Raw genomic sequence first — 17,965 nt, forward strand, 5'->3', positions numbered from 1 at the left:
TAATTATTTACCTGAATAAGATTTACATGAAGATAAGATAAATATGACCTAATCTTTTGGTATGACTTAAAGTTGATTTTGATATTTTTAAACTTAAAAATAAATATCACATATTTCTTTTAGTATAAGTTCTGGTTGTATTTTGAATTGTCTCATTGATATTATTTTAATATTATTTAATAGAAGAACCTTATAATTTTGGTTTAAATACAACGTAATTAGCATAACAGAATGGTAGCACAATAGATTAATCTTTTCTGTTTTAACAACAGATTAATCTTTTCTGTTTTAATGGGCATTCTAAAATAACAATGAGCTAGATAATACATAATATGCCTTTATCCTTCAAGGTTTTAGGTCACACCCATTCTTTTTGTTCAGACTATATATATGATGTAATCATTGAGAATCAATAGACTGAAATTTATGTAAATTGCCTTTTCTTCTATTTTATGTTATGGTATCAGAGCCTAGTTAAGAGTTTATCCTAGCGAGTTCTATGTGGGTATTCTATTCTTCTATTTCACCCGCTATCGGACCACCCATTAATTTCTACTATCACGCTCGAGATGTTTATACCTCGGCGTGAAGGGGGTGTGTTGGAAGTCCTACATCAATTAGAGATAAGGCCAAATTATAATATCTAAGTGAGGTGCAAACCTCACCTTACAAGCTGGTTTTATGGGGTTAAGTTAGGCTTAAAAACCCACTTTCTAATATGGTATCAAGAGCCCTCTAAAGGTTCAAGCTTTTTCTAGCTTACTCTCTCATGGCCTATTTAGGCTCCTCTGGAAATGAGGAGGAAGACATTCCACCACCTCCTCCTCCCTTTGTTGATCCTAACCAAAATCCTTCAAGCCCCTTCTACATACACCGAAGTGAGAGCCCTTCATCTGTTGTGGTTTCTCCACCTCTCTCTACCAACAACTTCCAGTCATGGTCCCATTCCTTCTGAATGACCCTTATTTCTAAAAACAAGATGGGCTTTCTCAATGGCGCCATCCCCATACCAACAACCATCGATCCCTTATACCCCTCTTGGGAAAGATGTAACACTCTGTTAATGTCATGGATTCTTAATTCCTTTTCTCCTTCAATCGCTCAAAGTGTTGTGTTTTTTGAGCGAGCCACTAATGTCTGGACTAACCTTCGCGAACATTTTTCTCAAGGAGATTTTCTTGGTGTCGCTAAGTTACAGGAAGAAATCTATTCTCTCAAACAAGGTGCGCTCTCCATCACCGACTTCTACACCAATCTGAAATCACCGTGGGAAGAGTTGGACAACTACCGAACTCTAACCCCTTGTTCTTGCTCTGCTCGCACCTACCATTCACAGGATTTCATCATCCATTTTCTAAAAGGGCTTGACGATCGATTTGCCATGGTTCGCTCACAAATCTTATTACTTGACCTTCTTCCCTCTACTAATCGTGTTTTCTCCATGATCATCCAACATGAGCGCCGACAACATAACCCATCTTCTTCCACGGAAACCAATCCCTTCATCAATGCTGTCTCTAGTAAAGGCCGAGGCCATCCACAACCAAGGGGGACAAAACAAACTCGTAAATGTGATTTTTGTGGCCGCCTCGGACACACTATTGATTCGTGCTTCCAGAAAAACAACATCACTACAACAAAGTGCATCCATTGCGATCGTGTTGGACATAACAGTGATGTGTGTTATACCAAGTTTGGCTATCCTCCTGGACATCACAAATATCCAGGAAAGCCACGCCCTTTCAACAACAAGAACACTTTTGGTGGCAGCGGCACAACTGCTAGAGGCACCGTGAATAATGTTACTGCCTCTTCCTCTTCAGATGTTGCACCGACCCTAACTCATGAAGGAGAAAGGAAAGATATTTCAACTCTAGCCAAGGTCTTCACATTACTACGACCCAATTCCAACAACTAATGAGTCTTCTAAACAAAGCTTCTGGATCAGGCGGGGGAAACTCAGAAATCCCTTTAAGGGCCAATCTCTCTCACTCAAACCCAAACCAATCTCACAACTCTGGTCTTGGCAGTAAGTTTATTTCCATTAACACCGCACACACAATTAATAATTTTTCACACACCATACCATGGGTAATTGATTCCGAAGCCACTGATCACATCACAACTTCATTAGATCATTTTTTTAAATATTCTGAAATCAAGCCATGAAACGCCAATTTACCAAATGGGTCTACTATTCGGGCCCATATATCTGGAAGCATACAATTCTCTCCGGATTTCATTATCCATGACGTTTTTTTTGTTTCAAACTTTACTTTTAATTTATTATCTCTTCCTAAATTATTAACTACTGCTCCTTGCCGTATAATTTTTTTAAATGAGTTCTCTAATATCCTTTGTCAAATACAGGACATGAACACATTGAGGATGATTGGTTCAGCTAACTTAAAGGAAGGACTTTTTCATTTGACAATCGGAAATGAAAGGAGCCCATATACTAATAATGTTACTGCCACCACCATCAATAACTCCAACCTTTGGTACTTTAGATTAGGACATTTATCTAGTAGCCGTCTTAATGTCTTGAATCAACAATTTCCTTTTATTTCAAAGGATTCTAATGAAATTTATAACATTTGTCATTTAGCTAAACAAAAGAAGTTGCCTTATTCTCCTAGCTCTAGTAGAGGTTCTAAAATTTTTGATTTGATTCATATGGATATTTGGGCCCCTTTTTCAAAACATCTATTCATGGACACAAATATTTTCTCACTATACTTGACGATTTTAGTAGATACACATGGATTGTTATGTTAAAATCAAAAAGTGAAGTGATAACGCATATACAAAATTTTATTAACTTAGTTGAAAATCAATTTGAAACCATAATCAAAATGTATCTGATCCGACAATGGACTGTAATTTTTTCTAAAAGACCTTTTCAATTCTAAAGGAATAATACATCAAACTAGTTGTGTTTACACACCTCAACAAAATGGGAGAGTGGAATGCAAACATCAACACATTCTCAGTGTTGCTAGGACCCTCATGTTTCAATCCAAAATTGCATCAAACTTTTGGTCCTATGCTATCAAACATGTTATTTTTCTCATTAACCGCATTCCCTCACCCATCATTTCATATAAAACGCCTTTTGAACTTCTAAATAAAGTTACACTTGATTTTTCCATGATCAAAATCTTTGGTTGTTTATGTTATGCATCTACTTACAATCAAATTCATAAATTTTAACCTCGATATAGAAAATGTGTTTTTTTTATAAGTCATTCGAAACTATTTTATTCAAATAATAAAATTTTATAATTTATAAAAAGAAATTGGTATAATGTGGTATTCTTTTAAATAAATTTGCTAATTTTAAAATATATATATATGTAAAATAAAACTTAATCTAAATTTATTTTTGTTTTATTCCAAGATTTAATTATATATAATGTAAAATTAATGCCATATAAATTATCCCTATAGGAAACTTCAAAAATACGAGTGAGCATTATTTATTTATTCTATAATAAATACTTAATATTATAATTACGTTTAATTCTTCATTTGTCGGTAGCGTCAGTAGTCCAACGGTTAGGATAATTGCCTTCCAAGCAATAGACCCGGGTTCGACTCCCGGCTAACGCATTCTTCTGCTAATTTTAAGTTTCTTTTTACCCTTTTAATGTTGATTGATCCTTGAAGATGAGCTTTAATGCAATGTTGAATTTTGTCATCATCTAGTTAGAACTCAATTCATATGTCATTGAAAAGGGATGATTTTATGGGACTTTATTAGTATCACTGTAAAAAGTGAACGAAGCTATATTTCTTGTCATGCCAGTGCCGTCTGTTTCCACCAGCTTTATGTGATTTACTATTTAGTTTCTGAGGTAAAATGAAGAGTAATTTTTCTGAGTCACAAATGGTAGCTCATTATTGTTGTTGTACTTTGGAAATTAGAAATTCTCAAGTTATCTTGCCTTAGCAGTAAGTTTAGCTCTTCAAATCAAAAGCCACCATCAAGCTGAAACTTTCCCTATCTAGAACTAAAGAGGATAGTATTCATTTCAACAGTAATGTTCTAATAATGGAGCTTATATATACCACGTCCTGAAATTATTGAGAAATGATAAAGCAACTTGCCAGATTTTAAATCCTTTTATAAGTGGTTGTTATCCAATTCACTTAGCTACCTTACTTCTCATAAAGTGTTAGGTTTCTGACAGATGAGAACCCTTTTAAAATCGTGTCATCCACTTGGTATGTGGCCACGACATCAGTATACAGGTGACACAAAAATTATGTGTTTAATAATGTCCCAGAAAAGAAATTTTTGAAGCAACCGCATATTCAGGATTCTATTAAAATCAGGTTGATTCCACTTATTGTTTGGCAACAAGCCTTTTTCATTACTATAAAATTGGATATTCATCACAAGTTGAAAGTGAGGCTTCAACTGAACATACCCCTATAGTATGTTAAAATACAGGGTAAAGTTGAAACTTGTAAGAATCAAACCATCAATCAAAGCCAACTTATTGGGAAATCTCATTAAACTTTCTAATACCCTAATCTAGAATTACAAAAGGGAGAACTTTGCTTCTCTTTCAACATCAGCAAATTGTTATTTCAGCTTTCCATCTTTCTCTTACAGACATCTTCCACCATAACCTGCATTTCTGAATAATGCTTGCTTTATATCTTCCGGGCTCGTACAATTTCTCTGCTCAGCTGCCTAAGACCATTAGAACAATAAGGTAAAAAAGTAACACATTTGATTTCAGTCATCATGTAAATCAATGGAGACCACTAAAATAAGTTACAGAATGCAACTTCGTACAAACCTCAGAGCAGGTTGCTTGCATTGAAAAATCATTGAAGTTGCTTATAACACACTGATGAATCTCAAGGCCTAATGCTTCTAGGGTATTCACTGTGGACAGGAGTAATCCCAGCTTTGTAGCACAGCAGATGCTAATCCTTGTGTCATGCTGTCTTCTCTCAACATCAAACTGCAAAAGCATTACAACACATACATTGTTTCAGGAACTTGCTGTGTTATTGTGGATCAGTTTAGAGGTTTGACTCAGTGACAAGAACTAGCCCATACCTTGGGGGAATTTCTTACCATTGCTTCATTTGGCTTTAGTTCCTTAGAATTGCCCAAGAGGTTTATATGATTTGTTCCCTCCTCCATTTCTTCTTCTTGCAACTTACCTATCCTTTCTAGAAGCTCTTTCATGTAATCAATGGTGTCTCCGAGAATGGAGGTCCTGTCCATCTGTCATTGTTTGTATTCTCATGTTAGTTCAAAAGGGTAAAGAGAAAATCAAACAGTAAATGCAAGTGTTGGTAGAAAACAATCATGAAAAGACCACCTACTTAAGAAAGCCAATTTCATTTCCATTGATTGAGACATTTATAAAAAGGCAATGACAAGGTAAAACGAGGTTGGAAAAAAGAGATGAAAAAGAATTATATTGTATCTGTTGAATCACCTTGCTAATCTTCGGGACTATTGACCTTAGCATGGAAAGACGGTCATTCAAACGCTTTCTTCTCCTTCTTTCTGCCATGAGATTCTTTGAGGGCTGCCCTTCCAGCTTTTTGGATTTGAGCTTTTTCTCTGCACACAAACCCATGTTGAAGACTGGAATCTCTGTCAATTGTTCCTCAATTTTGCAGCCATTTTTTGCTTGCTCCAAACTCTGGTTATCACTTCCCAGAAAGCCAAACTCTTCATCCTCCAATGATGGGTTATCTTCTTGTGGGAGAACTGGTGCTGACTCATCATTTCTGGTGTATAATGATTCAAGCTCAGGCAATGAGAACTCATCAACAAAAGGGTGGGTTGCTTCACTTCCATAAGGACATTCAAACCTGTGGTCTAGTGGGGTTGAAAATGCAGCAAATGAAGGATTCAAAGTTGCTAAACCCTGGTTCTCATCAAAAGAGTCAAAGCTCCAAGCACTAGGAAGTAACTCATTCAACCCAGTAGACAAAGCACTCCAAGTGTCTTTTCTTGGAGCAAGCAGCTCATCCAGAAAACCAAGTTGAGAAAGCTCCATCTTTGTGCTATTTTTCTCCCTCTCTCTCTCACTCTCTCTCTATTCCTCTCCCCTTCTCTCTAGAATAGAAGGAAGTGAATTGTGAAAAAAGCAAACAGGGAAGGGTTGATAAGATGAAGTTGAAGCAAGTGGGAGAAGTTTGTTTAAATAATAGTGTAACAAGTAAACATGTAATAGGCTAAAATAGGGTCCATTCTTCATCAAACATCTATGATTACAGAATGTATTACAGTGAAAAGTCTAGTGAAATAGCACCTAGAGGTAGCCTCAGATTAAAATGGAATCTCTTTCTCTTTCCTTCTTTCCCCTTTCTCTCTCACTCTCAAGGTGAATTGATGTCCTTTTCACCGAAATAATCACCCAGCCAGAATTTTTATTTAATTACCATTCCTTGAAAACTTTGACCCACAATTCTGTCTTTAACGAAAGTGGGTGGAATTAGCATCATAGATTGTCAGTACTTCTTCCATTTTTAGTGCAAGCCCCTCTCTCTTTCACGTTCAAAGAGAAATAATGCATCTCTCCTTCCCATTATGGTTTAGAGTTTAGACTCCACCCTATACACAATATTCAATACTTTTCATCATTCAATACAATATCAAAAAACAGTTAAAAAATATTCATCTATGCACTATTTAGAACTGTGACAATTTGGAACATTGTTCATTTTTCATTAACTACCATTCCATGCCTTTTTTTAATCTCTCCATGCTAATCAGTTTCCTTCCATGCCAGCCTGTTTTAACTTCAATTATGGACAAGTGTTTATAATTAACAAGGGCTAATTAAAGTGGGCCAAGTATTAGCACACAAAGACTTTCAAATACTTTGCATTAGAAAGTTACAAATTTGAGCTCCTTTTCTGGTTTGTTTGTTTTCCTTTCTTTCAAATACTTTATATATCTTTAACTTAGAAAAGACTAATGAAAAACAGTTTGTCTTTTCTTTTGCTACATTTAGTGATTCCTTTAATCAGTTAAGATTTATATCTGTAACTAGATTAAGTATCTGTACCCCCACCGGGTATAAAATAAAATACAGCTTCCAATCATTCATTGTTCTATCATTGCATCCTAAAGAGCACATAAAGTTTCAAGAGTTGTACGGAAATCTAGTTTTTTTGATCGGTGTAGGTCCAGTAAATAACTTCACAGGTCTCAGAAATTTGCCCTTAAAAATCTTCAATTGCCAACGATTTTGAACAGAGATATGAAGTGTGTGATCACGTTGGTAGAACCAGAAGTACTGATACACACTGCTAGCAGACAATTTATACATAGAATAAGCAAGCATGGGTCTGGATTTTGTGAAATCACCATACAGTCAGTGAGAGAACACGGTAATGAGCAAAACCATGTTCAGAAAATGATGAGTTGTTTTTATATATTTATAAACTGTTCAGTTGTCCTAGTTCTGTAATGGCAACAATGAGGCAAACATTGAACAGTGAGCGATCGCGTGACCAAATTGCTTTCTCAATCAGATGGCTAATCTAATCAAATTTTAACTGGTTTATTAATTACTTTGCACGTTCATATCCACATTAGGTGACCACATTGCACCCTCGATTAAATTTATATGCATACCCAATTGGCCAATAAGCAAATACACTTTCATATTTCACTACTACTACATGCATCTTTTTGTTTTGGGTCCATACTATTATCAACTATGTAGGTTGTCATATAAAGTTAAAATTGCTCATCTGTCAGTATCAGCTAGGATGCACCAGAATTGTCACTAGGCCCCTCCACTGATTATTTAATAGTATTGCGTAAATGTAATGGCAGTTTTTTTGTATTTTGTTCTCTGCTAGCCCTGTAATTAGAACAACAACAACAAGGAGAATTAGGTCGTATCTGATGATCATTAATTCATATGCATTTAATGTGCACAGTGACCGCCATGCCCATATTTTGCATGCTTGACTGAAAGCCATTCATCAGTTCTGAATGTCTGGTATCACATTATTATACACTTCTTCTTGATGGAATTCTTGTTCTTCAAAGTCTCACATCACACTAAAAGATAAAATTGATTTCCGTATATACGTATATAAATATAAAATATAACTAATTTCCGTATATACGTATATGCATGCTTGTTCTCTCATTTGTACGCTTACTTGAGCTTTTTATACTCTTTGTTATGATCACTAGTTCATTATTTATCTAAATAAATAATAAAGTATTTTAGTATTACAATAAATAGTAGCGCCAATGTATTTATTTTTAAAGAATTAGAGTTTGTATTCCAACTTGATTAAAAGGATCATTTATGATCGAAAGATGTTGTTTTAAATTTAGATGGGAAGTAAGTATATATACGAACCGTGTTAACCTTTTCTTTCATTGCTAAGTCAAATTACTCCTTAATGATTGCATCACTTTATTCATTACACCCCACCACCGTTTTATGTAATTCACAAAATCACATTCACACGTATATTTGATTGTGACTTTGAGATTGATATTTGATACCACACTTTCGGTTTTTCACCCTCCATTTTTCCATAAACTAACCAAGGGTCACATTATTTTCTCCTTTCTTTGTCCTCCTCTTTCTATTGATTTCACTCTTTTCTAATTTGTAAACTTAAGAATACTTAGAGTACTTCAGTTTGATTACAAGAAAACATATACAGTTTAAATATATTATAAATTACAAAGAATAATGTTAACACTTAAATTATCACATAATCTTTTGATGGTAAACATAGGACATAGGCAGAAAATTCTCTTCTTATGGTGTGAAATCCTAATTGATAAATTTCCATTTTTTAATATTTTCTTTGTTGTTTAAGTTGAATTGGTACCACGTCGACTGAATAGCTAAAAATTAAAGGGTCAGCAGTGATTAATACTGTCTCTTTGCAATAGAAATTCAAAAAAGTAGCATACAATAAGAGAATTCACTTCTATATGCTTATAGTGTAGGTGTTCCGTAGTGCAAAGCTTTCGAACTCGTTTTATATGTTTTGTTTACAAAAATCTAAGTGTTTAAAAACATAGTATGCTTTTTGAAAATATGGAAAGATTTAAGGTTTCGTAGAACTGAAGCCTACTTTCTGTTTAAGATTAAATTTTACACTCTAATTAAATTTTTGTATCTCATTTACACTTGCGAAAACCCATTCTTTCATTTCTCCATTGCAAGTGAATAAGTCATTGTTGGTTTTCTCTTCATGCAAAATCATTCTCCATGGTCATTGTTACTCACCGCGAAATATCTTGTTCTCCTCTTCACTCCATTTCCATTCTCAGTCGCCATAAACTATCTATTGTTATTTGGAGGTTAGTTTCCTTTGTATTTCGTTTGGTCTATTTAATGTTTGTTTGGAATAAGAAGACATGTGACACATTTGGGTCTTCGTCATAGGTTCCTCAAGGTCGCACCTTGCTTCATTGTTGATGTCTTAGTCCATTGTTTAAGTATTCTCCTTTTGTTGTTTAGACATTGTCCACACCTTCTTCTTCCATTTGGCTGCCTATCCCGTACACATTTCACCTCCCATTTCTACATTTAAATAATTTCAAATTTTTACTTTATGTATACAGGTTTCGGTTGCTTCCAAAGCAAAGTCTATCTTTGAAAAATATGTTTCGATTAAGAATAAAAACCTAAAATCCTCATTTTTACCAAATCTTGATGCACTACAAAAATTCTTAGAATTACCCACGAAATTTTATTGATGAAATTTTACCAACAAAAATAAATTCGTTGATAAATTTAAATTATAGATGAATTTTACAGATAAATTTTTGAAATTTTAATTACTAACTAATTTTACTGATGGATTTATTTCGTCAATAAAATTCATCGGTAATACATATTTCATTTATCCACAAATTTTTTCGTCGAAAAATGAAATTTCTCTTATTGACAATCTTTTTTGTTGGCAAAATCTATCGATAAAAAAAAAAGACAAATTTTTCACTCACTATCTCACTCTTGGCGAGCCACCCATTATCACTCTCTCTTGTGGGAACCATATATTGTGAAACATAGGTGTATCGTGAACCATCGATTGAGTGGACTACAAAACCATGAACCACCAACGAGACATAGTGGAGGCTATAAAAACTCTTAAAATCATCACAGCCAAAGACACACCTCGTGCGAAGCCCCTAATGAGCCATAACCATTGACTTTGAAAGAGGCAACCCACCGTGACGAGAGTCGTTTGGCCTCCATCACAAATGACAAACTAGATTGCATCACAAAGAGACCATTATGACAAGGGCACCACTATTGCAAGAGCTCTGCTGCCTGGGAAGAAGAATCCTCCGTTGTCGACGTTGTCGATGCACTCTAATGAAAATTTCCAGTTTGGTTTTCATTTTTTTCGTAGGTATTTTATTCTGTGTTAGATGAAAGTGCAATTTTGGTTATGGAGGATTCAGTTTGACTGAAGATGGATTGTCCATTTCATTTGTAATGTTTTGATTTTTCTGAGTTGAGAAATCTAAAAGATAGAAGAAGAAAGAGATAAGAGAAAGAATAACTAGATCGTAATATTTATTAACAAAATTTACTGACATATTTTTTTTCGATAATTACTAAGGGATTTTTCTTTTGATAATTATGGATGAATATAAAATTTCATTAACAAATGTTATATATGTTATCAACTGCACTATTACTGACGAATTGTCATCTATCAAAAAGAAATATGATTATCGACAAAGTTTTAACATTCGACAAATTTTGAAGTTAATAGTACCTTAAATGATATGTTTTTGATAAGAGAAAAAAGTAAAATCCTGATGTCAATTTTTATTTTCTATACTAGTTGAACATATACATTAATAAAAGAAAAAAAAACTTCTTTTTGTTTTTTATTTATTTCAATGTATGACCAAGTTTTCAATTGAGTAATTCCTCAATAACTTATTTCTATGTCAGTAAAAACTATTTTAATAGTTATTACGTCAGGGACTTTCTATGTAAATTGTTTTTATAATTATAGATATTTTTTATTTTGAATAAAATAAATTTAATATATGATTTAAATAAAATTACATGTAAATAAATTTAACTTTTCTTAATTTTTGTTAAATAAATTAATCATTTATTCAGAAATATAATCTTTTTGAAGATATAACTTTAATTTTTTCAGTCCAAATAAAAAATATATTTAATTTTAATTTTAATTTTAAATAATTCTTTAATAAAAATATTATTAATAACTTTATTTTAATGATTTTAATTTTCTGACATTGAAATAAAATTCAATAACAATAATTAATAAAATTCAATAGTAATAATTAATGAGAAGTGGATATTAATCTACTTTATACTATGGTATTTGTATTTATGGATAATTAAATATTTTACTTACAGATTTATACAATATTTTTTTCATCCCGATCACCATGCCTTATATGCTTATAAAATGAAAAGCAAAATATAATAACAGTGAGGATACGCCTGTTTAATAAGAGCAACTATCTGATTGGAAACTTATGAAATAATTAGAAGCTTCTGAAAATTCAAAGTTTTTAACAGTTGAAATATCTTTCTTGAGGAAGAGACATTCCACATAAACACCATGTTATATTTGTAGGATCTAAGTACTAATAATAATTATATCAAGCATTATATTACTTTTAAATCAAAATTTTAAAATAATAAATTTATAAATTTTGATAATTAAATAGTATTTAATCATCATTTAAATTTATTTTTAAAAAAATCCAAATTTATTTAAATTAATATTTTTATTATGCAATTCTATTTGAGTTATAATATTAAAATTAATTAATTTTATCTAAGTATATTTTAAGAACTTATTTTTAAATAGTTTATTTAAAATTAATATATATGAGTAATTTTTCATGAATACCCCGATAACAAAGTGAACTATTTTAGATGGGATAAATATTTTAATAGATATTACCCAAATAAATCTAACAAGTTTATTAATTAATCGTTTTAGAAGATAGAGAGTAAAGTGAATGAAAAAATTGTTAATTTATATATTTTTAATTTTAATTATTATTGAACAGCAGTATATGATGTAGCTTTTATATATATATATATATATATTGTATTGTATAATAATATGATCAATTTAGGATTTGACAATTTTACTAATTAGAAATATTTGATAAATTAGTTGGTTGGATAACATATTTCTAATAGGTAGTTTTAAATAACAATTAAAATTGATGATAATTAATTTAAATTAAAATTAATTATTATTCGTTGCGTTATAATTAGGTCGACACTAATTTAAAGCTTCAAAATTTATAAAAATATACGATAAGTTAATTATATTTATTACTAATAAAACTTTCGTCTTAAAGTGACTTTTATAAATAAATTTTTGAACGAAGGACAAACGATAACCAATATAAATAATTCGATAATTAAAAAATTATTAACCTCGATCCTACCAACCAAAACATATATAAAATATTTTATGACAATTTTGAAGTATGTTGCTTATAAACATCTCTAGTTGAAAAAAATATATTACAACTCTATGGTTAAAATAGTAGTTGAATAATGTAAAAGAGAGGGAGAGAGTGATAATTAGGGATGATAAAAACACATTAAACGTGGGAAGTTGTGAATTATTGAGATGTTTTGTGAGGTAAATGTGAGATTAGATATGTGATTGATGAGAAAATGAGAAACGGTGATGAAAAAGAAGGTGATGGTGATTGCAAAATGAATACATAGGTTGTTTTGTTTTGTTGAGTTCACGTAACGTAACACAAGAAAGACAGATGAAATCAGCAGGTTGCGCCCACAATATTCAATACCCCTTTAAAACCGCCAACTTTTGTCCATTTCCTATTATTTTTGGTCCCACCCTCTTCTGTCTTTTTTGCCTGCATCTTCTCCGTTTTACTAACTCTTTTTTTATATTTCATCATATTTTTTTAATTTATACTTACCATGTTACATGTTTTTAATTATTTTTTTCTTTTTATATAAATTAATATATTTTTAATTAATTTTTTCTATCATATTAATTAATATAATTACTTTTCACAAATTATTAATAGCAAGTTATCACATTATACATTAATTATATAATTTGTTAGGGATCATTATCGTATATAAACAAACGCAAATTTATTTTATAAATCAATTTTAGAAAAACGAATTATATTTAAAAATTACTTCTTAATCTATTTATAGTCATTTAATTTATTGTTATGGAATTATCCATAATATTGTTGTTAATATTTATTTATTATTTAAACGAGTAAATGATAGAAATGGAATTGTTGATATATAGGTGTATTTGTAATACTTGTTTTATTTAATTATTAGTATAAAGTTATTTGTTTTTTAAAAATATTTATTAATATAACATGAGATAGTGTTATTATTATTATTTTTAACCAGATTATTATCTATATTAATTGATCATCTACTTGTTAATGATTAGTTTTAATAAACAAAATTCGAGTATTTATTAGAATGCAAGACTTTGTTTAACAAAATTCAATTCACTGGCTATGATATTATAATTTTAATAAAAACTCACAATATATATTAATATATAGTTTTTGTAAGTAAAAGTTATGCTATCAGTTTGTACAGTTGATTTAATGTCTCTTAGTTAACAAATGACACTTTTGTTTTAGTAAATATTCTTATATCATAATTTTGTACCGTCTTCTTTAGAATATATTGCCTTTCACGTTTCTTTTAATTAATCTTTATGAAGTTTCTCTTATGATTATGATGACCAATACGTTTTATACTTTCGAATTTTTTGTACACATTTTTTTCTTCTTTTTCTCTCTTTTTTATCATCGGCAAAATATAAGCATATATTATAATAAAAAAAACATTTGGAGTGTTTTTCATTTTTTACCAAACTTTTATACGAGAACGTGCATGTAGCACTACAAAAATATGTGATAATACTGTATGTTTATTTTTGCATTACCGACAGTTTTAATTCCTGATAAATGCATTTCTTGTGATTGATAAAACTATTGGAAAAATCATCGTTAATTTTCGACGATTTCATTCAAAATCATCGCTATTTGCGAGTTTTCGTAAAAACTGTCGTCATTTATCGGGATTTCTGAAACCGCAACCAGTTGCATTTGAGGGAAATGTAAGAAAGAAGACGAAACCTAAAAGCCAAATAATAAGCACACTCGCATTGCCTTCAAGATTAGGAGTTATGGATTTGCATAAGAGTAACTAAAAAATTCCAATAACCTAGGTTCCCTAATTTTTAGGGTTTTTGAAAGAGAATAGAGACATAAAAAATAGATTTCATACAAGAGGAAAAACCATTAGGATTGCAAAAGAAGAGAGCTTACCAGTAAGGGGCCAACAATGATGGAAGGGTATTGTCACATACTCAATAATGAATCATGAAGAAGAAGCGCAAGTCCATAAGTCAAGAAGTGGAGGGAAGAACAAAATCCTTAATAGTGAATGTGAAATGGAGAACAAGATAACAACTGGGCAACTGGTGTAGCAAGAGATGATCAACTTGAAGACAAAGTGAAGAGCAAATGAGAAAGAAGAAGCATAAGAAAGTTTGAAGAGGAAGAAGAAAATAGAAGGAAACCTAAATAAGTAGGATGCGAGGAATTTTGTTTTAACAATTTTTGTGCAGTTTCGTATAAAACCGCTGGAAATATAATTGAAAAGAAAATAAATTAACTAATGGATTTTATAAAAAACTGTCATAAATATATGCAATTTTGGAAAAAAATCACTTGAAATTACCTGAGGTTATTAAAATCGTTGGAAATAAATCTCTCCTATACAAAAAAACAAGGGCATTACTGAAGGGCATAATCCCTCGGAAACAGCCATAAGCCATCGGTAATTACCTTTTACCGACGGCTTATCAATGGTCAAAACACCGTCGGTAAATCTCTTGTCGCTAACTTTTTTAGGTTCTACATACTCAAACTTTGAGTTTGAGGTAATTCTTTGCTTTTGGCAAGTTCCCTAGCTTCATTTCACTAGTTTAGACTTGTTAGGATGTTAAATTTAGTACTCTTTTTAGGTTTTAGGTAGTCAAATTTTGAGATTTTGCTACTTGATCCAATTTGACATCTCTCTTAGCTTCATTTAAGTACTTTAAACTTGTTAGGATAAGAACATTATACTTTCTTTGGTTATATTAGGTGAATTTCTAAATTGTCACCTATTTAGAACAATTTTTAGGTTTTAAGTACTTCAATTTTGAGATTTAGGTACTTCTTCCTATTTGACATGTTTCTTAGCTTCATTTAAGTACTTTAAACTTGTTAGGATATGAATATTTCACGTTATTAGGTTACTTTAGGTGAATTACCATTTTCTCACTTATTTAGTACACTTTTTAGGTTTTAAGTAGCCAAAATTTGATATTTAGCTACTTCATACAATATGACATTTTTCTTAGCTTCATGTAACTACTTTACTCTTGTTAGGATAAGAACATTGCACATTCTTAGGTTACTTTAGTGCAGTTTCCAATTTTTGACCTTTCTAATGCATCTTTCTGGTTTTCATAAGCAGATTTTGATTTCTTTCCTATTTTCATTAGTTACCATAGTTTTCAATAGTCTTATACCATTTAAAACATGTTTAGGTAGTTACATTATAGTTTCATTCGTTAGTTTAGAACAATTTTCATGATTTGAGAGTTCTAGCATAATTTTAGGTTCTCATTAGTGAATTTTTTAGTTTTTGTAGAGGTAGGTTTTAGGTTGTTTCTTAACTTTCTTTTAACATTTAAAACTTGTTTACAAAGCTGCACTACATTTTACTGCATTACATTTAATGCAGTCCTCATTTCTATACTAGTTTTAATGTACTTTTAGACTTTCATTAGTGAGTTTTAGAATCTCTTAGAATTAGTGACTTTTGAAGTGTTCTTTAGTCATTTAAGACTTGCTTACGAAGTTTCTTTACAAGTTTCTTTCTATTTTAGTTCAGTTCTTACTTTTAACTTGTTTAGTATAGTTTTATAGTGCTTTGGTAGGTTTTGAGTATTGAAAATTTGAGTTTCTTGAAGATTTTAATTTTTAAGTTAATTTCTAGCTTTCTTTAGTCATTCAAAATTTGTTTAAATAGATTTTACCTCTGTTTTTGAATGATTTTTAAAGATTTGTCTTTGAATTAATCTTAACAACAATTAACTATCTCAATATAAACTTTCATTCTCTTATTAAATAGTCCAAACAAATTAACAAATAGCTTTAACCTCGTTATCCCAATATGATACATTCATGCATCAGTATTTAACATTCCTACATATTAACTTAGTCCCCAAAACCACATGCTCATGACCATATTACAGAAACTTCTCTACATCAAAGAAATTTCCTAAATATCCCTTGCAACTACAACATTTGCACTACTTAGTTACATTCAATCTTTTCAGCACAACAACTAAGAGTAAAACCAAATTCAATAATCACTAGCCATCATACAATATTCTAAACTCAAAAGATACAAATTTTAACTTTATTTCCATCCAACTCTAACCAGATTTCCATCATCAATTAATAGAGCCTAGCTCTCAATTAGTTCAAACAGTACATCTAGAAAAAACATTCCAAATGTCAAACCATTATAAATTATCCTAACCTGGTTTTATCTAACAAACATAGATATGGCAAAATATATACAAGATTTCACTAACTCTTTAAGACTTGCACTCTATCACACAATTATAGGTGCATAAATTACTATCTTTAATTCATTTCACATTCCAGACCAAACAATATCCTTAATTTAACACTTATATCATCATTCTTTTCCACCCTTAATCCAATTTCAAAATTCATCATTAATTTCAAGCAATACCCAATCCCCAATTTGACCCAACCACCTTTCATTCTTCTTCATCGAAACCAACCATATCATTTACATCCTTAAACCACAACATTCCATACCATAAAACATTTCAGTTAGCACATACTTGGAAAATGTGTTCGCCCTCACGCGTCTCGCACTCAACTCGAAATGCTTCCTAGCTTGCACTTGCACCTTTCTTTACTCTTTACTTTCTACAATCACTTGCTTTAGTGTATCTCTGACCCTTTCTTCATGATTGAACTCTAATGGAGCCTCCCTACCCACCACGTCGCGATACGTACCCCAAAACCACACCGACAACCCCTAAATTGGCTTCGCCCTCCGATAGTGGAAGCCCTGGTCAGGCCGCCACAACACTATCGTCACGCCGCCACAAAATTGTCGTCACGCCACCACAACAACGTCAACACGCCGACACAACAACCACGTCAAGAAACACCTTCCAACAGCCCCCTCGCAACATTGTAATCCGTGAATGACCACCCTCCTCACCAGCACTCTCCTCACGTTGACACAACGATTAAAGAAAAGAGAGGTTAGGGTTCTGAACAAGGGAGTAGGTGAAGTCTGCGAAGTTGCGTGAAAACAATTTGGGAGAATGGGAGAGGGAAATCCCAAATTCTCATTTCATTAAGTTGATACTTATACCGACGGTCATAATCCTTCGGTAAATTCACTACGCCATTACCGACGGTCACACTCCTTCGATAATCACCACCTCAACATGCCCTTCGGTAAATCCTTCGGTAAATCGATATTACCGACGACCAAAAGACCGTCGGTAAATGGCCTTCGATAATTAGCGCATTTCCTGTAGTGATAATACTTTATTTTTGTAGTGTAGTAGTACGTACCAATAGTTTTAAATGGAAGTGATTTTTAGAGATGGATAATTTTTTACATAGATATATTATAATGTATATTTTTGTTGTTCTCTTATATTGTATTTTATAAAATATTTTAATTTTTTACAATAAGATAAATGGAGAGTTGTACTTAGGTTTATTACATATATAATATATTTAATTTGGTTATTATACTTAGGTTTTTTATTAAGTTCCAAAGGCCAATAGATAGGTTATTATTAGTGGGAATGGAGCATTATTTCATCAGTGGGTACTTTAAATTCT

General features: G+C 31.6%; 2 protein-coding genes and 1 non-coding gene across 4 annotated transcripts; 2 read left to right on the forward strand and 1 right to left on the reverse strand.

Moving 5' to 3' along the window:
- The first annotated feature begins 979 nt into the window (after positions 1–979).
- LOC148196109 (uncharacterized) lies at positions 980–1,918 on the forward strand. Its single transcript, XM_088095369.1, has one exon. The coding sequence runs from the start codon at positions 980–982 to the stop codon at positions 1,916–1,918; it is 939 nt and encodes a 312-aa protein (XP_087951495.1).
- Positions 1,919–3,540: 1,622 nt separating this feature from the next.
- Positions 3,541–3,612, forward strand: TRNAG-UCC (transfer RNA glycine (anticodon UCC)). The gene has a single exon. It is a non-coding gene; the product is annotated as a tRNA-Gly (tRNA).
- A 737-nt stretch (positions 3,613–4,349) lies between these two features.
- On the reverse strand, positions 4,350–6,184 carry LOC124832696 (transcription factor bHLH93-like). 2 transcript variants are annotated; one of them, XM_047306969.2, is made up of 4 exons: positions 5,466–6,184; positions 5,096–5,248; positions 4,812–4,979; positions 4,350–4,702 (listed from the first exon to the last, which is right to left on the reverse strand). In XM_047306969.2, the coding sequence occupies exons 1-4, from the start codon at positions 6,033–6,035 to the stop codon at positions 4,616–4,618; spliced, it is 978 nt and encodes a 325-aa protein (XP_047162925.1). In that variant the 5' UTR covers positions 6,036–6,184; the 3' UTR covers positions 4,350–4,615. The 2 variants fall into 2 exon arrangements, with proteins under 2 accessions (XP_047162925.1, XP_047162924.1); XM_047306968.2 differs by having other exon boundaries at positions 5,078–5,248; positions 5,466–6,178.
- Between the last annotated feature and the right edge of the window lie 11,781 nt (positions 6,185–17,965).

The sequence above is a fragment of the Vigna umbellata genome, chromosome 7 (assembly GCF_029865625.1).
Source record: "Vigna umbellata cultivar VRB3 chromosome 7, Vumbellata_1.0, whole genome shotgun sequence".
Classification (NCBI taxonomy): domain Eukaryota; kingdom Viridiplantae; phylum Streptophyta; class Magnoliopsida; order Fabales; family Fabaceae; genus Vigna; species Vigna umbellata.